This window comes from Oreochromis aureus, linkage group 3 (assembly GCF_013358895.1).
Source record: "Oreochromis aureus strain Israel breed Guangdong linkage group 3, ZZ_aureus, whole genome shotgun sequence".
Lineage (NCBI taxonomy): Eukaryota > Metazoa > Chordata > Actinopteri > Cichliformes > Cichlidae > Oreochromis > Oreochromis aureus.
The window spans coordinates 30,097,417-30,122,393 of record NC_052944.1 but is presented as its reverse complement, the minus strand read 5'-3'; the positions used below and the strand labels follow the sequence as shown (position 1 = coordinate 30,122,393).

Sequence of the window (24,977 nt, the reverse complement as noted above, 5' to 3'; positions counted from 1 at the left end):
AAGCATATAGTTAGGGCTGGACCAGGTGACCCTGAATCCTCCCTTAGTTATGCTGCAATAGACGTAGAGCTGCCGGGATTCCCATGATGCATTGAGTTTTTCCTTTCCAGCCACTCACTATGTGTTAATAGACCCTCTGCATCGAATCATATCTGTTATTAATCTCTGTCTCTCTTCCACAGCATGTCTTTCATCCTGTTTTCCTTCTTCACCCCAACCGGTCGCAGCAGATGGCCGCCACTCCCTGAGCCTGGTTCTGCCGGAGGTTTCTTCCTGTTAAAGGGAGTTTTCCTTCCCACTGTCGCCAAAGTGCTTGCTCATAGGGGTCATATGATATGATTGTTGGGGTTTTTCTGTATTTATTATTGTGCGATCTATTGTACAATATAAAGCGCCTTGAGGCGACTTTTGTTGTGATTTGGCGCTATATAAATAAAATTGAATTGAATTGAATTGAATTGTAGCAAATAGTGAGGACAGCAGAGAGGATCACTGGAGGCCCTCTCACATCCATCTCCCAACTCTATGACAGACACATCATCTGACATGCGAACAGCATAGTGAAGGACACTTTCCACCCCTCATAGGCACTGTTGTCCCTCCTTCCATCTGGCAGACGGTTTCGTAGCATCAAAACTGTAACGACCAGACACTGCAAGAGCTTATTCCCCCAAGCAGTCAGAGCCCTCAACTTGCTACAACAAAAGGACTGATATACACATACATCTTTACAAACACCTTACAATACTCATCAAAAGACTCAAAAACAACAAAAACTTCCACAAATCCACTACAAACTGGACAACATGCTTATTTGCACACTCAGTCACATACTTCTGAATAGGGATGGGTATCGTTTAGGTTTTATCTGATACCGGTGCCAAACCGGTACTTTTGAAATGGTGCCGGTGCTTAAACGGTGCTCGAACAGGTGCTTAAAGAATGGAGAACACAAACTTTGTCCAAAAACATCTTATGTTTTTATTTTTAGCAGTCTCTTTTTTTCTGGAAAATGATAACCAAGTCAGCCTTTTCTGTTGATACAACATACCTGGTTGGAACCGGTGCTTAAACAATGGAAAACACAAACTTTGTTCTAAAACCTCTCATGTTTAGCTGGGTTTTTTTTTTTTTTGTAAAAACATAACAATGTTAGCCTTTTCTGCAGCCATAGGGCGTATATGGTATCAATCTATCAAACAAGAAGACAGCCCCATTTAACTACGACGGTGTTTGCTAGTTCACCTTACATGCATTAATGTAATAACGTGGTTAGCCTACTCAACGTAATTTACACACGAACAACATTAAGCGACTCACCCAGAGAAGAACGGCTGCTGCTGCCATCATCATCCGTAGGGATGGGTATCGAAAACCGGTTCTTGTTGAGAACCGGTTCCCACTGTTTCAATTCCTTGGAATTGTTTGCCATTTTTGCAAACGATTCCCTTATCGATTCCAGTCACCCCGAATGACGTCACCACGTTGCAGAACGTCATTTACCTGGCAGGGCGCCTAAGCGGCTCAAACGCTCAAAAGTTTGGTTATACTTTACGAGAACGGATGACAACAGGGCAACTTGCAATACTTGCAAAGTAGATATTTAATTTAAGGGAGGAAACACTACGAATATGCAAAAGCATTTGCTCACAAAACACGCGATAACCTTAAATGAATGTCATGTTTTTAATTCCGCTCCCGACTCGTGAATCTCAGCCCAGCAGCAGCGGTAACGTTTGCACGTCCTCTCCCGTTAATGCGGCAGGTAAATAATCAACTAACAGTGCATATTATGTTAGCGCCATCTGCCTTATTACAAAACCTGCCATTACTGTGCATTTACGTGACCATGATGAGAGAGACAGACAGAGTCTGGCTGGCTCAGATGCTGGCGGTTCTCGCTGCAGTCTACCGGTAGCGTCTCCTTTCAGGCCAGGATAGACGAATGTCACTGAGCAGCCTTTTGTGGTAAAAGGCTGCCACAGCAGATGCCCCCGATTTTCGGTAAGTGAATGTGTTTAATTGTAGGCAGGGACACTACTGGATATTCTTGTGTAATTGCTACAGAATAATTTATGTTAAACTTTGTTATTGCTACAGAAGAATATTTATTTTATTATTTTACATTTCCAATTTTTTTTCCTGGGGACCCTGTGACACCCCATTGAAGAGAGCCGTGGCTGTGGATCTCTTAAGATCTCACTGTTGGTTTTGTAAGGCCATGTTACTCCTAAATTTCTATCTTGTTCAAAGAGAAGATATAAAACAAAGTTCTAAGCTAATCGACCTTAGTGTTCTCCTTTTTTAAAAAGAATCGATAAGAGAATCGATAAAGAATCGAATCGTTAAACAGAATCGAAAATGGAATCGGAATCGTGAAAATCTTATCAATACTCATCCCTAATTGTAGCACTGCCTTTACTGTGAACAAAGTAACACAGTGGTTCTGGTTAAAGTTCAAGTTTCAATGAAAAATTTAATTAAATGTATTATATTTTATAATTTTGTATAAAATATAGTACATTTAACATTTTGTAGTATATTTTATTATTTAAGCAAGGATCATACATTTATGCTGTCATCACTGAAGACTTACCTAATACAGTTATAGAGACAGTATTACTATTCTTTGTATCACGTGAGCTCTTCCTGTGACCACAGCACTGATATTCACCACTGTGACGTGTATATATAATTTGTAATCGGTTGTCTTTGTGTGGGCTGTAGGAGAGAACTTGTCGACCATCCTTGTTGATTTGGTAATGCCAGTCAGTGTCTTCTCCTTCATTCATGTCACATTTGAAGGTAACAGACTCTCCAATGAAAAAACTGGACCAGTTTGGTTCAATAGTTAGCACAGCATCTAGAATCCAACACAGCCACAAAGTTAACAACCTGAACCACTTTTATGCACGACACAATCTGTGACAGTATGTTCATACACTGTTCATATATTGAATAATAAATAAATATAAAACATAAGTCAACTGTAATTAAGATCTATGCAGTATTTTGAGATTAATCTTTACTAAATAAATTAAAAAAAAAAAACAAAAAAAGTAAAACTGTTCAGTCACCTTGAGTGTGTCCAGTGCAGAGGAGCGTACAGAGCACTACAATAAAGACAGAAACTTCAGACATTATCAAACTAAAGACACTCACATATGTCTGTGTAGGTTGTCAATCATACAGGTCATGGTAGTGTATTTATGCCATATTTGAGCATCTAAGGAGCTTGGTGAGAAACTGATTGGAATTCTTTAAGTTTCCTGGAGATGTTTCATATCTCTTCCAAGAAACTTCTTCATTTCTAAAACCAAATGATGGAGAATTCAAAATTATGTTGAGACCTTGCTTCACCCTATCATGTGGCCTATTGACATCACCTGATGCAAGATGGGAGTAGGGATTGAGGATCCTCAGAGGGCATCTCAAAACTGCATTGTAGGTGGCAGACAGTAATGGACGCCACCACTAGGGTTTAAGTACCTGCATTCTCCATATTTTGGTTTTAGAACTGTAGAAACTTCTCGGATTAGAGGTGAAACGTCTTCACAAAACTTAAAGAAGTCAAATCATCTTCTGTCCAAGCTCCGTAGACACTCAAATGTTGTAGATACACACCCAGGATTGATCAACCCATGATGGGTCTGCCTCAGCAGAGGGCATCAAAAGGGCAGAAAATCTAACACTTGAAATTGTACTGTGATAAACCAGAACCCTGGTTGACTCATACAGTTGTCTCAGGGCCTCCTGGGGGCTGTGCAGTTAACCTCATGGTAGTGAAACCTAACCGAGGAACGAAAAAAGAAGAGAAAAAGAAAAAGAAAAATCTTCCGCTCTTCTCCCCTCTGCTCTTTTTCCCTTTTGTGGGAGGCAGTGGGGAGGTAAAGAATACATCTCGCTCAGGTGGGGAGGTGTGGATCAGATCAGGCGCCCCCCTTCCGGCTCTCCTCTCTGCTCTCTCCTATCTTGTCTCTTTTGTCTTACTGAGGCTTCATAAATATTAATATTACTTCTCATTTTGCAATGAATTGATAGAAGAGAAATTGTAAAAAACTAAACAGGAGAAAGTAGAAGAGAAATAACAATTTAACATAAACCAGTGACACACTCCGGGGACTCATCAACCCTGGCAGGGCCTCCTTGGATGAGGGTGTCTAGTGATAATGGCCGAAACACCCAATGAATCCAAGGTCCACTACGGATGATGTGTCCCAAAATTTAAATATTATATTCTAGATTAGAGGGAAGGTAAAACGACACTAAAAAAATGGCAGAATAGATTGTGAGAAAAGACTGAAATACCCTGTGAAGTTGATGCACATAACAATGTGTCCCACTGGTAAAGTTTCCAGTCTCCCATTCCTCAAGACTTTCTCCATTTGAAGCAATGCATTATCAGGGATTGTAACATCTAGTCCTTTTATTGAATCATAAATAAAACACTTGGAGTTTTACCAGTTTCTACTATGATTTGTGACATTTTATATTAAGATGTAAAATTCATCAAATTATCACTGATGGAGAAACAAACCTTTCTTAGATAAACTAAACCAGCTCCACTCTGATCTGAGTCAGTGCACTAAAATCTAATCCACTCTACAAACAGCCATGTTGGTAACAAACATGAGGGTCCTCTGATCACATGACCTTCTTCTTACACGTTTATCAATCAGTATTAACCTCCTAAGACCCAAACTCTTCCACGGCATGCATTTTTAATTTCTCTATGATATTTGGGCATATTGTGTGTGAATGTGTGTGTGAATGGGTGGATGACTGGATGTGTAAAGTGCTTTGGGGTCCTTAGGGACTAGTAAAGTGCTATACAAATACAGGCCATTTACCATTTACCATATTGCGGCCCGATGAATGTAAAAACAAAGAATTACCAGATTTTTTTTTTACCTTATTTTTGTTTTTAAGAAAAATAAGAGCCACATATGAGGATATTCGTTTAAAATTTTGATAGAACAGTAGCAGGATAATGTCCTCGTAAGTAGATATCAGGCCCTTGTAGAGCAAAATTGAGTATTTTGGTCTAAATAACCCAAAATGTGATGTCCACATACGTGGACGCCAGGTCCTAGGAGGTTAATCAAACAATGGAAGTCAGTGATGTACTCACAGAATAGGCCCAGCTCACAGAGCAAAGTGGCTCCCATCCTCACATCCAGCAGTGACACGTCTGAAAACTTCTACAACTTTCTGTAAAGAGAGAGAGTGAAGCAGCAGCACAGCAGATACCAAAGAGCTGTGAAGGAAACAAAGCGTTTTTAATTCTTCTTCTCTCAGCTTCCTTCCTTTTTCACAGAACTAACACTCTTTAACAAGATCTGACCACAGCATGATGTGTTTATACTCTTTTATATTTATTTCAATTTTCATCTGTCCAGAGTGTACCCCACCTCTCATCCTAAAACAGCTGAGATAGGCTCCAAAACCATCTGAGACCTCAACCTTATAAACAATTGAGAAAATAGATTCACATAATAATAAAGTTTTAGCTGATGCTGATAAACAGAGATGTTAATATAAAACTAAAACTAAATCTGAACTGACAAAGCTGAGCTTGACTCAAGTAAAGTATTTCATTACACTAACGTAGACATGGACATAACATGAAATTGTGGTTTGGTGATAAATCCACCCACATGAGGTGATCAAGCTTAAGCTAAACAGAAATAGTGTCCTTAACCAGAAGTGGGCAAAATGTTGCTTAACTCTGCTCACTAATGAAATGACTCCTAAGCCAAGCTGTATGATTATCTTAGGCTGTGAAAGCAGTTTTTATTTTTGAGTACAAGTGTCATGGTCCGGGTGAGTGCTGGGTTTTTCCACAGTGTCGACGTTTCCACCTCTCGGCCGCCGCATCAATGCTGATGGGCTGCAACTGAATGCAATCTGAACTGCCTGTTTCTTAAGACAAGCGCTCATAATCACACTTCGACAGATTGTCTGATAACCCTCGTTAGTCAAGGCCACCACAGTTATTTCTTGTCATATTTTTTCATCTATTTGACCTTTGTACTTTCTGCTCACAGAGAACCTCTGGATGTTGCTGAGTCAATGCCATAACCTGGCTTGGTTCAATTGCTGGTCTACTCGCAGCTCCCACTCATGCTCACCTGCCTGCCTCCCTGCCCAGCACTCTGACTTTAACGGACTCAATCATCTGGATTGCCTCTTCTCATCACCCGGACCGCCTACCCCTCTATACGTCGCCTCCACCTGCGTAAAGACTGTTTGCAAATTCGCTACACCTTGGACTACCATTCGAAATCCCAGCTAACACCTGTTTCCCTCATTTACAGTGACTGTGAGAATTCCGTCACACCCTTTCCCTCCGTGACTCTCCCCAGGGCGTCATGCACTGGAAGTTACCCAGTGTCGGGTCCCCAACCCTCGTCCACGACAGCCCCAAGGCTCCCTTGTAGACCACCTCACAGTACCTGTAGTGATTTTTCTAGCCGCTCATTTCTCAGTTTGTGTTTATGTAAACGTGCGATTCTCAAAGTGTTGTGTTAACGAATCACAGTACACGTCAAGTTCATAGTGTTCCAAAGGAGTATTTTGTATTACCAGAAAGAAATAAACATAAATGAAGTACACATTTTGTCTTCTTCTCTTCCATGTGATGCACCATGAATTAGTCATCAGTTTTCTTTCTTGTTTATTGTTACATGTACGGTCAATCATTGTCATAGACTTAAAATACATTGTAAAACCACACTCATCACTCAAGAAAGGGCCAGAAGCACAGAAAAGTTCACGATACTGGTCACCACTTTATTTGCTTCAGAGATAACCAACTGTTCCAGGTCCGTAAAGACAAATGCCTTGTAAATTTAAATTAAAAAATTAGACATAAATTACATGATAAATTCAAATCCATACAGTATGTATGGATACTATAAGTATTCTTCAATTCTTCTGGGATAATGTAGAAGGTTTTATGTGTAAAAATATGATCATTGCATCTACTGTAACACAGCAACAGCTAAATTTAAAACCACATATTCACACACTACATATATTACATATAACACCTTTCACACTTTCTGTTGTTACATGAAATGTTATGCAAAATCTTTAATTAAAAATCTATTTGAACAAAGCGAATATGAATACAGTGGGTATAATAGGACAATAAAGGTATTATCCATTTGCAATAAAAGACACTATTAAGTCTATATAATATAATTTCTAACCAACTAATTGTACAATGTTAGAGAGAAAATCACAAAGATTTAAAATGAAAACACTGAGACAGCCCTTACATGAAGATGTAATTAATGAACCTGTAAGAAAGTTATAATGATGATTTAATAATGTTTGCATTGTCCAAAAAATCCTACTGATATTTCTATTTATGTTTTTACATCAGAGATAAATAATAATAGTTAGTGGGGATAGGTTAATTGGAAACACTACATTGCCCATGGGTGGGAATCCGGGAGTGAATGTGAGTGTGATTGGTTGTCACCTGTCTATGTTTTAGGCCTGCGACAAACTGGCAACCTGTCCAGGGTGTACCCCGCCTCTCACCCTAAGACAGCTGGGATAGGCTCCAGCGCCTCCCGCCACCCTGAAAAGGATAAGCGGAAGTGGATGGATGGAGAAATATTAAATAAAAACAAAACATCAGAGAAACATTTTTAAAACATATTTCTGCTGTTCAGCTATAATGATATACCTAAATGCTTTTTGTGCCCATAGTTTGTAATTACAGTACATTAACATTGTGAGTGTAATCAATTTCTGGTGAAAATGAAATAATAATGTTGGTATTGATTTTAATGATAATCACTGTTATGTTCTAATCACACAGCTTCCACAAACTATATATTAAAGTTCACACTGTACCGTTTTCAGTATTTCCAGAGCCTCTGATTGTCTCATAGACACAACGATCACCTACAAGTCAGAGAAAATAAGTCACCACATGTCTGTGATACTAATGTGAACACAAGTATTATTGTCAGTAACATTTATATTAAGATGAGATAAGCTTTGTTGTCAGTGTAAGCACAAACATACACTGAAATTGGAAAATTTGTTATTACTTATAAATGTTGTACATTATAAAATTTCTTTATTGTCTTAGTTTTGTTTAATTCAACAGTGTTAAAGCTGCAGCAGAGAAAAGCATCAGGATATTTTAAACAAGGTGAAAAACTAACCATGAAGAAGAGAAGAGTAGACTTGTTGCTGATTTTCATCCTGGCCATCAGCAGAACCTTTATTAAAATGTAAAATAAACATTTGCATTTACATGGTTATGTATTATACATTTTTACAAACAGATTGCAGTTTAGGAATGTTGCTTATTTAAATATTTTAAAGAATAAAATAAAAGAGTCTCACCTTTCTTTCTGTAGACCTTTTTGTACAGGAACACGAGGAAAATAAATACGATTCCAAAAATGAGTCCAGAGATCATCAGAACAGAAAATGAAGAACTGAACACAGCTACTGCAAATAAGGAAAATGAACTGTTAAACGTTAATAAACTGAACTTAGAAGCTTTTTTAACTCTCAGGGATTTATATCTGCTCTCGCTCTTAAACCAGGGATTCTTTTTCCATGTTAAGCATTTGTGTTAACCAAGTATTGATGATAAAACATAAAATCCTGTTTTAACATCATATTATAGTGCAATGGACAAGGTATCTACTGTAAACATTTCTGAATAGGTCACCTACAATAGGTCATAAAAAGAAAATTTCTTATCTTGCTCACCTCTCACTGACATCCAGCTCTGTGCTGACTCTCTTCCTGAGTACTGACACTTGTAGAAACCTTCATCAGACTTTGACACTGCAGAGATGTTCAGCTCCCCCCAGGTATCATTTTGAATGATTTTGTTATTGTAATAAAAAATCACATTAGAAAGTATTTTTTCTCTTGAACAGCAGCTCAGACTCACAGAAGTTCCTTCAGTCACAGGATGAACAGGACTCACCAGGATAGGATCATAATCTGCAAAACAGTCAAATCACATTATTTATGGTCAGACTACTAGAAACGGAAAGACCCTTAACAACAACAACAAAATGAATTGCACAAAATTAGAGTTATTTTTTTTAAAGAAAAGTTTAATGTAAATATATAACATTATAATATAACCTCTTCACTAAATGTGCCTCATGTGAAGTGATTTATGTTTGAGATATGTTCTTTCTTTTCAGTATTTGTATTTCTGTGTTATTATTAACCCTCCCCGGTGTCACTTTTGTATATTTATCTTGTATTTCATGTCTGATATGTCATACGTCTTCTTAATGGTTTACTTTTTAGCAATGTTCTTTTGGTCTATATTGTATTTCTATAGTGAGTTTTAGTTATGATAACTTTATGGTTTGCATTTAGCAGTTAGTAGTTGTCCCTTGTGTTTTCCATTCTATACATTTAGTCTCATCTCTGTGTTTTCTTTTGTCTTTAAATATTCCTGTACCCTCCTATGTCCTCTCTGTGTCAAATTAGTCTCCTTTATCTATTTAGTCGCCTTATTTCCTTTTATTTTATTCACAGTTTGATCTCCTGCACTTTGTCTATTTTTATTTAATAGCCTTATCCTCAGGAATTTCTTGATTGTTTTCAGCTGTGTTTGGTTCAGTGTCTGGCTGCTGTTGAGATGAAGTTATTTGAAGTGCCTTAATGCTATGCTTTATATTAACTAAAGTGTCATATAATTAAGTACGTAATAAAAGTGTGACATGATCTACTGAGCAGTGTGTTGTCTTCCATGAGGAAACAAAAGAATGAAGTGTTTTGTGCTTCCACATGTTCCTCGTTATTTCTTATATTTGAATTGCATGACTTGCTCTTTGTTTAGTTTGTATGTTGGATGTGAGTCCAAAGACTAGTTTGCTTTTAAAAATAAAATACTAATAATAACAATAATAATTACAAAACAAATCACTCTTTGTTCTACACCTGTCTTCTGCGTCTTGAGTGGGGGGCTGAGGAATGTTACTGGAGTGTGGTACACTCTCCGGTCTGCCGGAGGGTGTAAAATCACCACCCCAATCTGCCAATCAAGAGGCACTGCCACAGACCTCCATGTAATGTTGTAGAGACAGAATTGTTTAACTATATCAGTGGCTTCACTTGTTAAAAAGTTACATTTAAGGGCGAGTTATCCCCCACATCTCCCAACTCTACCTCCATTACACTGGGACTGCAGAGATTCTCAAAGCATTCATTCCACTGACTGACTATATCATCAACTGAAGCCAGCAACAACATCTCATCCCCACAGTATACAGGATAAGTAGAACACTGCTTCCTCCTCCTGGGACGTCTAACAGTTTGCCAAGATCACTCTGAGACTAATCAAAAGTCTTCTTCCATGGTGTCATTGAACTTGTACCACACAAGTTTTTACTTTAGCTACTGCCACACTCCTCTCAGCCTGTCAGTAGTTGTCAGCTGTCTCTGGACTACCATGGGCTAACAAACCTGATAAGATTTGTTCTTTAGCCTGACAAATGTCTGGCATCTTCCCTCACCACCTGATGCAACTCACCACCAGTTGGTAATCAGTTGACAGCTCAGATAATTTCTTCACCTCAGTGTGCAGAACACACGGCAGATTTAAATGATGAGCACTGAAATCCCTCAGTAGAATGACAGAGCACCCACATGGACACTCTCCAGCACCCCACCCAGTAAGTCCAAGATGTCTGGGTACTCTGTTGTTCAGCACACATGCAAAAACGCCACATATGGCCCATTTCCTCATAGACTAAAGCCTGGCTGACAGATACTTGCCCTCGAGCACCTGGCTCCAGGGTGGAATCCTGGTAAACCTTCCCAAGTAGGTAAATTTGATCCTCATTGGTCATCATTGGATTTTTCAGAATTGCTCTTCGTCTGGCCCCTCACTTGGCTCTGTGGTAAATTGCCCCTGACAACATAACACGTAGGGTCACTGAAATGCACAAACCGCTGCACCGCGATAAAGTGGGCAGGGGAAATTTCGGAACCACTGAGGAAAATATTTAGGTCTTCTTCGTCGCACACAATGATGTATAGCAGGTTGTTGGTGCAATCACTCATCAACATACCGTGAACAGTGATGTTGACTGCATTGCTGAACTCTCCTGATCCAGACTCACACCAGTACACTGCAGTATCTGACTTTGATGTGTAGATGTTACATGTGGATCCAGTCATTCTCCTACAGTCAGAGTACAGTTGGCCATCCTCAGAGAACTTCCTCACTCTCCACTCAATGAAGTTTCCCTCACAGGTCAGTGAGACAGAGTCAGAGGTGAAGTGTTGCACTCTGTCAGGACTCACTGTGAGAGACGCTGCTGAATGAACATCTGGAAACAACATGCAGTGAAGAGACAAAGTACAGAAATGTTAAATATTAGTTTAGTTTGTTCTGGTATTTTTTGACCGTCAGTGCTAATAACTTAACAAGATGAGTTTTTTTAGTCAACAAAAATGTTTTACGCAACTCTCTTACGCAAGGTTTCTTGTCATTTGTTTGAATAGTCCTCAAGAAGAGTACTTAAAGAAACTTCAATTATCCTGAACACACTACCAATACAGAAAAAAGAATATAAATCTAGCATGACTGGTTTCCCTTCCACTAAGCATTTCCTTCTGTGTGTATATGAAGTAAATGTGAGTAATAACAAGTTTGTTGACGAACAAATAATTTAATGGACATCCCATCTTCATCGTTTTCTAACAGCAAACTAAGTTCATATTGTTTCCAACTCAACCAGTTGCTTTTAATTCTAGACTTTCAATTTAGTTTAGAAGAGTCTCCTAAGAACCCAAAAGTCAAGGTTACTGGAGCAGTGTGGCATCATCTTAACATCAACTAATTGAAATGATAGAATAAATAAACAAACTGACGTGCAGACCAGACAAACTTTGGTTGACTGTGATCAGTGTGATACTCTGGGTCTCCTCTTCCAGCTCTGCACACATATCCTGCTGTGTGTGTCTGTCCATGAATGATGTAGGAGTCCTGTGCAGTCCCACTGCCATCAGGTAGCAGCTCATAACTGGAGGATTTCTCTGATAGATCAGGAACAGCTTTATACCAGTAGAAGCTCCATCCTGCAGACGGATGTTCAACCTCACAGTTCAGAGTTACTGAGGCTCCAGGACTCAGCCATGATGGAGACACAGTGAGGACAGGACGGGGTTTATCTGTTAGAAAGATATTTTTCTATAATGAAAACATGTTACAGTGTGCATATGATAGATATTGGGATTTTTTTAAACAATTGAACTACTACACTTCTTTCCATTTTCCATTTAAATTATTCTGTTCCTGTATCCTGCATGATTCTTCTCTCAGGTACAGATCTTAACAACAGATTTACCAGAAAACACAAGACTTCTTACTAATGTAAAAAGTCAGATGCCAGACGTCACAGGAGGAGAAACACATTATAGCTGCAAAGGGAAGCTTGAAATAGTAGCAATGTAAAAATGAGACTTGTTCTTGCATCCACACACACATACACATACACACACATACACACGCACTCACACCCACCCACACACACACACACACACTAATAATTCACCACTGACTGCAAAGAGCAGCCCACACATTCTTTGAACTCTAATTTTCTTCCCATGGAAATCAGCTCAGCTTCTGCTGATACGCTCTTGTGACTTTATTGAATTTGATTTGATTTGATGACAGCATATTTTGGTTAGATTTTGGTTATTGTGGGTGATTTATTTCCAGCCATATGTTTATTGGGAGCCGCTGGTTATAGATTTGGGTTTCTGCCAAGAAAAAGTGTTTAGTGCATGTTTTCATTGAGGACCACATTTCCCGATATCCTTTGCAGCCGAAGGGGAAGGTACAGTGGTCAGTCACAGAGTAGACTGCATGTCTTGTGGAGAAAATTCAATTCAATTTCAATTCAATTTTATTTATATAGCACCAAATCACAACAAAAGTCGCCTCAAGGCGCTTCATAGATACAGAGAAAAACCCAACCCCAATGACCCCCTATGAGCAAGCACTTTGGCGACAGTGGGAAGGAAAACTCCCTTTTAACAGGAAGAAACCTCCGGCAGAACCAGGCTCAGGGAGGGGCGGGGCCATCTGCTGCGACCGGTTGGGGTGAAGAAGGAAAACAGGATAAAAGACATGCTGTGGAAGAGAGACAGAGATTAATAACAGATATGATTCGATGCAGAGAGGTCTATTAACACATAGTGAGTGGCTGGAAAGGAAAAACTCAATGCATCATGGGAATCCCCGGCAGCCTACGTCTATTGCAGCATAACTAAGGGAGGATTCAGGGTCACCTGGTCCAACCCTAACTATATGCTTTAGCAAAAGGAAAGTTTTAAGCCTAATCTTAAAAGTAGAGATAGTGTCTGTCTCCGAATCCAAACTGGAAGCTGGTTCCACAGAAGAGGGGCCTGAAAACTGAAGGCTCTCCTCCCATTCTACTTTTAAATACTCTAGGAACAACAAGTAAGCCTGCAGTGTGAGAGCGAAGTGCTCTAATAGGGTGATATGGTACTACAAGGTCATTAAGATAAGATGCGGCCTGATTATTTAAGACCTTGTACGTGAGGAGCAGGATTTTGAATTCAATTCTGGATTTAACAGGGAGCCAATGAAGGGAAGCCAAAACAGGAGAAATATGCTCTCTCTTTCTAGTCCCTGTCAGGACTCTTGCTGCAGCATTTTGGATTAGCTGAAGACTTTTCAGAGAGTTTTTAGGACATCCTGATAATAATGAATTACAGTAGTCCAGCCTGGAAGTAATAAATGCATGAACTAGTTTTTCAGCATCACTCTGAGACAGGCTATTTCTAACTTTAGAGATGTTGCGCAAATGGAAGAAAGCAGTCTTACATATTTGTTTAATATGTGTGTTGAAGGACATGTCCTGGTCAAAAATGACTCCAAGGTTCCTCAAGGCGTTACTGGAGGCCAAGGTAATGCCATCCAGAGTAAGAATCTGCTTAGATACCATATTTCTAAGATTTTCAGGGCCGAGTACAATAACCTCAGTTTTATCTGAATTAAGAAGCAGAAAGTTAGCGGCCATCCAGGTCTTTATGTCTTTAAGACATTCCTGCAGTTTAACTAATTTATGTGTGTTATCTGGCTTCATGGACAGATAGAGCTGCGTGTCATCTGCATAGCAGTGAAAATTTATGCTATGTCTTCTAATGATGTTGCCTAGGGGAAGCATGTATAATGTAAATAGAATTGGTCCTAGCACTGAACCCTGTGGAACACCATAATTGACCTTAGTGTGTGAAGAGGACTCTCCATTTACTTGAACAAATTGGAGTCTATTAGACAGATATGATACAAACCACTGCAGCACAGTACCTGTAATACCTACTGTCAAAAGAGAATATTGTATAATGTGATCAGCTATATGAAATGTATTTTTTTTTCATTTTATCATTAAGCACATGTCTACGTGACTTTTCACCTAATAACTTTTCACATGAACTCTTCTGTGATAAACAACTTGCAGCTTCCTCTTTCTGTTTTGGAAGATACAGACTTAGAAAAGGGGAACCTCAGCTCTGAGTTCTGAGAATAACTCTGTTATCTTTACACACACACACACACACACACACACACAGAGAAAAGTATAAATAAAAAACGCAGACAGAGATGAGGCGCAGATCCTGCGTTTCATGGCTGCCCTCGGGAGTTAAAGAAAATCTGCAGTGTTTGTGTGTTTTCTAACTCAGGTGTCTCAGCTGAACAAAGAACGGCAGGGTGATTAAAAGAAATCCCCTGTCACCTACAGCATGTTCTAATCGCTCTAATAGGATATTATGGTCAACAGTATCGAACGCTGCACTGAGGTCTAGCAGGACAAGCACAGAGATGAGTCCACTGTCAGAGGCCATAAGAAGATCATTTGTAACCTTCACTAAAGCTGTTTCTGTGCTGTGATGAGCTCTGAAACCTGACTGAAACTCTTCAAATAAGCCATTCCTCTGCAGATGATCTGTTAGCTGTTTGACAACTACTCTTTCAAGGATTTTTGATATGAAAGGAAGGTTGGAGATTGGCCTGTAATTAGCTAAGACAGCTGGGTCTAGAGATGGCTTTTTAAGTAAAGGTTTAACTACAGCCACCTTGAAGGCCTGTGGTACATAGCCGATTATTAGAGATAGGTTGATCATATTTAAGATCGAAGAATTAATTAATGGCAGGACTTCTTTGAGCAGTTTTGTAGGAATGGGGTCTAAAAGACACGTTGATGGTTTGGAGGAATTAATTATTGAAGTTAACTCAGAAAGATCAATTGGAGAAAAAGAGTCTAACTTAATATCAATGGTACTAAGAGTAGCTGTAGATAATGTTACATCTGTGGGATGATTATTGGTAATTTTTTCTCTAATGATAAGAATTTTATTTGTGAAGGAGTTCATGAAGTCATTACTAGTTAACGTTAAAGGGATTGTTGGCTCAGTAGAGCTCTGACTTTTTGTCAGCCTGGCTACAGTGCTGAAGAGAAACCTGGGGTTGTTCTTATTTTCTTCAATCAGTGACGAATAGTAAGATGTTCTGGCTTTGCAGAGGGCTTTCTTATAAAGCAGCAAACTATTTCTCCAGGCTAAATGATGATCCTCTAAATTTGTGACACGCCATTTCCTCTCCAGCTTAAGAAAACAGAAAGTATAGAAAAAGCGGAACTAAGTAAACTGTGTGTCAGTGTGACGTAGTGCAGAAATATATATATGGATTTAGCTGGCAAAGAATTCAGACCTGAGCTTGTGTGTTCGTGTGTTCAGGCCTCCATTTCTGGAAATGTAAAAATAAAGATCATTTTTTGAGCTTGACCACTCTGAGTTCAGTCTTTCTCTGTCGCCAAAAGAATTCAAAAGAACCGAATTTAATAGTCTAAAGCCAGTCGGGACGCAGAATAGAATGTGCTGTTAAAAACAAAAACCAACCATAATATTTCAACAAAAAAATCTGCGAAACAGCGAGGCCGCGAAAGGTGAACCGCGTTATAGCGAGGGAGCACTGTACTCAATCTTAGGGTTTTTTTTGTTTTTTTTCTGGAAGCCATTACATGTTTGCTCCACTGTTGGTCAGTTTTCATTTTTTGTCTGTTGTACACCTCTTTTTTTGAAACCTAATATAATGACCAACATTTCTATGTTCGATGTCCGGTCCATTGTTTCAGACCAAATCTGTCTTTCAGTCCTTGGTAAACTCACCCATCTTTAAGGTCTAGGTGTCGATCTCAAAATGCGACGGGAGCTGAATGGTAGTAATAACTGCAGAAACATGATTTTGATGTTTCAGTTTTAACTTCACTCCCTCAATTACATTGGATTGTCCACATTTCTGTTATGTTTTGTTTTTAAATTTTCCAAATTTTTTGTATTTTGTTCCATGCATTTTGGCAATAGTTCTGCCTGAATAGATGTTTGTTTTTCAAGTCCTGCATTTTTGTCCTATTGTGCCTGCTACACAGCGAACCTTGACAATGACAGGCTTTGTAGACCATTGAATTCACCCTGTGCTGACCATTATGACATTTGTCAAATGGAGATCACACAACAAACATGACTTACTTGATCCTGACAATGTGAAGGCTTCACTCCACTCTGTTGAAGAATATGAGTCATCTCTGCGTCGACTCTTACACATGTAGTCTCCACTGCTGGACTCAGAAACTCTGAATGTCACATCATTATTGTGTGTCCACTGTGTGGGTGTGCTGGGTCCTCTCCATTCATACTCCCACTCAGTGGTTTCACCTCCTTCCTGCACCTCACATGTCAGAGTGATCGTCTCACCTCTGAATATCTGAGGCCAGTTGGGTTGTTGTTTTACAACAACTTTATTGGAAACTGTTTACACATATTAACAGTCGAGATACAAATAGAAACATGAAATCAACACAGAAAACTTAACATTGTATGTTTGATAATCATGAGTGAATGTATATTTCAAACTAAATGACTGAACTCACAGGTTATCTCAATGGTGACATCATCACTTGAATCAGTGTAGTAAACTGGGTTTCCTCTTGTTCCTCTGCAGCGGTAGATTCCTCCTTGAGATACTCTGATATCTCTGTTTTGTTGATCTCTGATTGGAACTTCAGAGGTTGTTTGGGTTCGTCTGAACCACTCATATTTCCATCCATCAGAGCTCTGCACAGAGCAGGTCAGTGTCACACTGCCCCCTACTGGTATGATTGTTGTTCCTGCTGTCAGTGTGGCCCTGGGTTTATCTGCTGTTATGAAAAACAAGGAAACATCTGAATCTTTCAAAATAAAGTATACAAATATAAGAAAAGACATTTGTACTCTTGAATCCTTAATACTTATATTACAATACTGCTTTTTTTAATTTTCTCTGCAGATCAAGACATTTTGATTTCTATTGAAGAATTGTGTCCATCTCAGCACCTGTCCCAGAGCTGCAGTAACTGACACATGCCAAAGTAAACACAGTAAAATTGTTTGTCCATTTTTGGCCTGAAGGAGTCACACTGAATGTAAACTAATGGACTTCACTCCCGAAGGAAACTTGATTATGGGTTTTGGAGGGATATGTTTAGTGTTCGGGTAACAGCACAGAAAAAAGTGACATTTTCCCTGTTTAACATTAAAACTGTCATGGTCCTGGGTATGCGACCCAGTGCTTTGTTTGTTGATTAATTGATATTCTTTGATTATTGTTATTCATGACTTTGGTTATCTTTATTTCGTAAATCCTTTTGACTCTAGGTCTCTCTCCCTCAGTGTTTCTCTCAGCCTATGTATAATCTCTATCTCATTCCATGTTGAGTCCCCGTTGTCTCTGTTTGTGAATCTCATCAGCTGTTCAAAACCCCACAAGGCTAGCCAGCATCATCGTCATGATGGGCAGGGCCGTGACTCAGACTGTGCTTATTGAATGCAATATGGATAAGTTCTTGGAGAAGCTCACGGCTCTGCAAACAGAACCAGTCATAGACATTTGATCACCTGCAAACTCAAATGCAGCCTGGGCACTCTAACCTTAAACCAAACAACCATCATCTTATCCAGCTACCCGGTCATCAGCTTAGAAGGCCTCAAGGCCGAAGCTGGCTGGAACAACAATTCTTCCTGAAAACAGGACTGTGTTTTGACTGTCTGGCCACATCCTTCAATGTCACCTGCGTCAGCTGGAGAACGGTTGACATTTGCTTAGAACTGGGTGACAGGACACTCTTTCTTCAGTTGATACAGGATACACATGCTCACGCGCACAGACACACGTACTCAGACACAGATATATAATCACCCTCCTAACACCTTCGATGCGCGTCCTTTTTGTTGTATGGTGTGAAGATTCATGTGCTCTCTGTGCTGAGGTGGGGTTTTTTTCTATTCTCAAATTTTCCTCCTGTAGGACCTAAGTCTGGGTGGAGTCCTTTTTTCTCCCCGTCTTCCCTCATGTACTGCATAATTCATTGTTTCCATCCTACCTCTCTTCAACGTGTCTTCCCAATGTGATGTAGGTGAAATGTATGTACGGTCAGAAGGGGTTCAATTTCACTGCATATGCATCTGACCAATAAAGGGCTATCTATCTCGTGTGTCTCCCCAGTCAGTCATGTCCCCATGTCAAGTCCACATCTCTGTGCTTGTTTCATGTTTTACTTTGAAAGTCTTGCATCCTTGTTAATGTTTTCAGTTTTGCTTCCTTTCCGTCTCATTATGTCAGATTAATCCCAGCTGTGTTTCCCTCCTGGTTCCCATTCCCTTGTTACTCCCTGGTGTATTTAAGCCCTGTGTTTTCCTCTGTTGCCGTGATGTACCCTCTCTGTGATTTGTGTTTCTTCTGTGCTCCTGACAAACTCCTAGTTCCCTGTTCCTGGTTAGTTTTCTAGTTTGAGTTTCTGGTTTGAGTTTCTAGTTTCCCTCTCCATGAATCGCTACCTTATCGTGGTGGAGGAGTTTGTGTGTCCCAAGGATCCCAGGGGCTATGTTGTCTGGGGGCTTTTGCCCCCTGGTAGGGTTTCCCATGGCAAATTGGTCCTGGGTGAGGGACCAGACAAAGAGCGATTCAGAAGACCCTTATGAAGAGAACATCGAGGAACAGTTTACCCTGCCCGGGATAGGGTTACCGGGCCTCGCCCTGGAGTCAGGCCCGGGAGGGTGCCCGGCAGCGCCTGGTGGCGGGCCTTAGTCCATGGGGCCCGGCCGGGCACAGCCCGAAGAGGAGACATGGGCCCATCCTCCCGCAGGCCTACCACCAGCAGGAGGCGCCATAGGGTTCGGGTGCATTGTGTGCCGGGCGGCGGCCAGGAGCGGAGGCCCTGGCGGACTGATCCCCGGCTGCCAAGACTGGCAATAGGGACATGGAATGTCACCTCTCTGGTGGGGAAGGAGCCTGAGTTAGTGCGTGAGGTTGAGAAGTACCGGCTAGATATAGTCGGGCTCACCTCACGCATGGCTCGGGCTCTGGAATCAGTCTCTTGGAGAGGGCTGGACTCTGTCTCAGTCTGGAGTTGCCCCTGGTGAGAGGCGGCGGGCTGCGGTGGGTATTCTAATATCCTCGGCTTGCTGCCGGTACGTTGGGGTTTTTCCCGGTGGATGAGAGGGTTTGTTCCCTGTGCCTCAGGGTCGGGGAACGGGTCCTGACTGTCATCTGTGCTTATGCGCCGAGTGGCAGTTCAGAGTACCCAGCCTTCTTAGAGTCCCTGGGGGGGGGTGCTGGAAGGTGCCCCACCTGCCCACCTGGAGACTCTGTTGTCCTGCTGGGAGACTTCAATGCTCACGTGGGTAACGACAGCGAGACCTGAGGGGCGTGATCGGGAGGAACGGCCTCCTGATCTGAACCCAGTGGTGTTTTGTTATTGGACTTCTGTGCAAATCACAGTTTGGCCATAACGAACACCCTGTTCGAACATAAGAGTGTCCATAAGTGCACGTGGCACCAGGACGCTCTAGGCCGCAGGTCGATGATCGATTTTGTAATCGTATCACCAGACCTGCGACCTTATGTTCTGGACACTCGGGTAAAGAGAGGGGCTGAGCTGTCAACTGATCACCACCTGGTGGTGAGTTGGATCAGGTGGCGGGGAGGACGCTGGACAGACCCGCTGCACCTAAACGTGTAGTGAGGGTGTGCTGGGAACATCTAGCAGAGGCCCCAGTCCGCGAGATCTTCAACGCACACCTCCGGCAGAGCTTCAACAGCATTCCAAGGGAGACTGGGGACATTGAGTTCGAATGGACCATGTTCAGCGTCTCCATCGCCGAAGCTGCTGCATTGAGCTGCGGTCACAAGGTGGTTGGTGCCTGCCGTGGTGGTAATCCCGAACCAAATGGTGGACACCAGAGGTGAAGGGAGCCACCAGGCTGAAGAAGGAGTCCTATCGGGCTTGGTTAGCCTGTGGGACTCGGAGGCAGCCGACAGGTATCGACAGGCCAAGCGGAATGCGGCTCGGGCAGTGGCTGAAGCAAAACTTCGGGTGTGGGAGGAGTTCGGAGAAGCCATGGAAAAAGACTTTCGGACTGCCTCAAGAGATTCTGGCAAACCGTCAGGCGTCTCAGGAGGGGAAAGCGGTGCTCTACCTGCACTGTGTATAGTGCTGGTGGGCGCTGCTGACGTCGACTGAGAAAATTGTCAGGCGGTGGAAGGAATACCGAGGACCTCCTTAATCCCACTGACACGTCTTCCGAGGAGGAAGCAGAGTCTGGGATGAGGGAATGACCCGCCAATTTCCGGGGCGAGGTCACTGAGGCAGTTAAACAACTGCTTGGTGGCAGAGCCCCTGGTGTTGATGAGGTCCGCCCGAGTTCCAGAAGGCTCTGGACGTTGTGGGGCTGTCTTGGTTGACACACCTCTGCAATGTTGCGTGGAGATCAGGGGCAGTACCCCTGGACTGCCAGACCGGTCTTTAAGAAGGGAGACCGGAGGGTGTGTTCCAACTACAGGGGGATCACACTCCTCAGCCTCCCTGGGAAAGTCTATGCCAGGGTGCTGGAAAGGAGAGTTCGTCCGCTAGTCGAACCTCGGATACGGGAGGAACAATGCGGTTTTTCGTCCTGGTCGCGGAACACTGGACCAGCTCTTTAGCCTCTCAAGGATACTTGAGGGTGCATGGGAGTTGCCCAACCAGTCTACATGTGTTTTGTGGACTTGGAGAAGGCATTCGACCGTGTCCTCGGGGTGTCCTGTGGGAGGTGTTGCGGGAGTATGGGGTGTCTGGCCCATTGCTACGGGCCATTCGATCCCTATACAACCGTTGCAAGAGCTTGGTTCGCATTGCCGGCAATAAGTCGGACTCGTTTCCGGTGGGTGATGGGCTCCGCCAGGGCTGCCCTTTGTCACCGGTTCTGTTCATAATTTTATGGACAGGATTTCTAGGCGCAGCCAAGTGGCGGAGGGCTTTCACCGGTGGCCTCAGAATCTCATCTCTGCTTTTTGCGGATGATGTGGTTCTGTTGGCTTCATCAGGTGAAGGCCTCCAGCTCGCACTGGAACGGTTTGCAGCCGAGTGTGAAGCAGCGGGAATGAGGATCAGCACCTCCAAATCTGAGGCCATGGTCCTCAGCCGAAAAGGGTGGAGTGCCCACTCCGGGTCGGGATGAGTTCCTGCCCCAAGTGGAGGAGTTCAAGTATCTCGGGGTCTTGTTCGCGAGTGATGGGAGAAGGGAGTCTGAGATCGACAGACGGATTGGTGCTGCGGCTGCAGTGATGCGGACGCTGCACCGGTCCGTCGTGGTGAAGAGGGAGCTAAGTGTAAAAGCAAAGCTCTCAATTTACCGGTCGATCTACGTCCCTACCCTCACCTATGGCCACGAGCTGTGGGTAGTGACCGAAAGAACGAGATCGCGGATACAAGCGGCAGAAATGAGCTTCCTCCGAAGGGTGGCTGGCCTCTCCCTTAGAGATAGGGTGAGAAGTTCAGCCATCCGGGAGGGGCTCAGAGTAGAGCCGCTGCTCCTCCACATCGAAAGGAGCCAGTTGAGGTGGTTCGGGCATGCCTCCTGGCGACAAGGATGCCTCCTGGGCGCCTCCTGGGTGAGGTGTTCCGGGCATGTCCCACCGGGAGGAGGCCCCGGGGCAGACCCAGGACACGCTGGAGAGATTATATCTCTCGGCTGGCCTGGGAACGCCTTGGTATTCCCCCAGATAAGCTGGAGGAGGTGGCTGGGGAGAGGGAGGTCTGGGCTTCCCTGCTTAGGCTACTGCCCCCGCGACCCGGCCTCGGATAAAGCGGATGAAGATGGATGGATGGATGGATGGTTTCTAGTTTCCAGTTTAGTTTTCTTATTTTTGGTGTTAGCTTTTCGCAGCATATAAAGCTGCTATTTTGAGTTTACTTTTCCGTGTACAGGCTTTGTAGACCATTGAATTCATCCTGTGCTGACCATTATGACATTTGTCAAATGGAGATCACACAACAAACATGACTTACTTGATACTGACAATGTGAAGGCTTCACTCCACTCTGTTGAAGAATATGAGTCATCTCTGCGTCGACTCTTACACATGTAGTCTCCACTGCTGGACTCAGAAACTCTGAATGTCACATCATTATTGTGTGTCCACTGTGTGGGTGTGCTGGGTCCTCTCCATTCATACTCCCACTCAATGGTTTCACCTCCTTCCTGCACCTCACATGTCAGAGTGATCGTCTCACCTCTGAATATCTGAGGCCAGTTGGGTTGTTGTTTTACAACAACTTTATTGGAAACTGTTTACACATATTAACAGTTGAGATACAAATAGAAACATGAAATCAACAGAGAAAATGTATACTTAAAAAAAATACTGAACCCACGAGTTTTCTCAATGGTGACATCATCACTTATATCAGTGTTGTAAACTGGGTTTCCTCTTGTTCCTCTGCAGCGGTAGATTCCTCCTTGAGATACTCTGATATCTCTGTTTTTTTGATCTCTGATTTGAACTTCAGAGGTTCTTTGGGTTCGTCTGAACCACTCATATTTCCATTTAGCATAGCTGTCCACAGAGCAGTTCAGTGTCACACTGCCCCCTACTGGTATGATTGTTGTTCCTAGTGTCAGTGTGGCCCTGGGTCTATCTGTTTTTGCATAAACAATGAAAATAATATTACGATACTTCATGGTGAGGGAGTTACAGTAATTCAGGTTTTAGATCTCAAAATAAGCACTGTCCAATCACTGTTTCACAGCATCAAAATAACAAAATTCCAATGACAACATTAATTAAATGTACACAATATTTTATAATTTTGATGAGTATTTGAAAAGGTATGATACATTTATGCTGATGGCCACCAAGGACTTACCTAATACCGTTAAAGAGACAGCACTACTGTTCTTTGTATCATGTGAGCTCTTCCTGCGACCAGAGCACTGATATTCACCACTGTAATCTGTAGTTGTAATTGGTAAACTGTAGTCTTTGTGTGTGTTGTAGGGGATAAATTCTCGACCATCCTTGTTGATTTTGTATTCCCAGTCAGTGTCTTCTCCTTCATTCATGTCACATTTGAAGGTAACAAACTCTTCAATGAAAAAACTGGACCAGCTGGGTTCAATAGTTAGCACAGCATCTAGAGTCCAACACAACCACAAAGTTAACAATCTGAAACACTTATATACAATTAAAAGCACAGTGTGTTTATAAAAATGATAAATATACTCATAAACTGAAAGTGAAGAGAGTAAAAGTGTTAAGATTGATAACCTTGATCACCTTGAGTGTGTCCGGTGCAGAGGAGCGTACAGAGCACTACAAAAAAGACAGAAATTTCAGACATTATCAAACTAAAGACACTCAAATATTGCATAAATAAAACATGAGAGTCCTCTGATCACATGACCTGAAATGGTACAAATGACTGATGCTCTGTTCTTCTTACTAAAACATGTTTATGGATCAGTATGAATCAAACAATAGAAGTCAGTGATGTACTCACAGAATAGGCCCAGCTCACAGAGCAAAGTGGCTCCCATCCTCACATCCAGCAGTGACACGTCTGAAAACTTCGACAACTTTCTGTAAAGAGAGAGAGTGAAGCAGCAGCACAGCAGATACCAAAGAACTGTGAAGGAAATAAAGAGGTTTTTTTCTTCTCTCTGTTCCTTCCTTTTTACACAGAAATAACAACTTCTGATATCAGCAAGGTGGGGTTACTTGGTAAATCTATCACGTATATAGTACAAGGGTAATACACAAACAAGTGGAAAAACAGGGAGAACACATGTTTGTCTTTGGAAAAGCTAACTTAAAAAAACAAGCAAATAGTGGAATCCCAGGATTAAAATTAACAAAAAAAAGGAAAAAAAAATACCTGGCATTTTGTTTGTTTTCATCATGGTTGACACCACATATAAAACACCAGGACAGGAACACATAATGTACCACACACAACCATAAAAGCTGGCAACTTATGTAGGTTACATCATAGGCTTTACGAAGATTCACCAGAGAAATCTAAATCAACCTTTATTCACAGTGTCTACCACACGCAAATTAAATGCATACATATCATAACAAGGCTGAATGCACTGTATGCTGACATGTTAAATTGACTTTGTCATAAACCATTACTAGCATCACACAAGTCACTCATATTTGCCTGCTTGCTTTGTTTAATAGGAGCTTAATCACCGAAAATAACTACCCTCACACACATTTGCTGTTCAGTCACTGAGGTAACTCTACATTTGAAGTCTAAAACATACATATATTAGATGGGTTCAAAGTGATATAGAGGTATAACTGCAGAGATTAAAAATATCAGCAAGCAACACAACATACTTTTATTTCCCTCCTGTCGTAGATATGATCATCCAGTAGGTTGCCTCTGCTACTTTGCAGTCATGAACTACTGGTGCACACTAATCACCAGCACACAAAATCGTTACCAAACACAGCAGCAGTTGGTAATCCTGCACTTTTTCATGCAAATCTATAAGTAAAAATACCTCCCCTTTAATTTTAAGCTGAGTTTTATGACTGTAAAGTGTCTCAGTTGTGCAGTTGTGGTTTGGTAATAAAT

The 24,977-nt window shown here is 41.8% G+C and overlaps 1 protein-coding gene across 1 annotated transcript; it reads right to left on the bottom strand.

Annotated features, from left to right (window-relative positions):
- Nucleotides 1-523: 523 nt before the first annotated feature.
- LOC120433567 lies at nt 524-24,009 on the bottom strand. The gene is made up of 10 exons (XM_039599933.1): nt 23,892-24,009; nt 23,660-23,704; nt 23,259-23,525; nt 22,767-23,030; nt 22,401-22,504; nt 11,888-12,199; nt 7,870-7,920; nt 5,412-5,463; nt 2,744-2,863; nt 524-636 (listed from the first exon to the last, which is right to left on the bottom strand). Exons 1-10 carry the CDS (start codon nt 23,926-23,928, stop codon nt 524-526), a joined length of 1,365 nt encoding a protein of 454 aa, XP_039455867.1. The 5' UTR covers nt 23,929-24,009.
- Between the last annotated feature and the right edge of the window lie 968 nt (nt 24,010-24,977).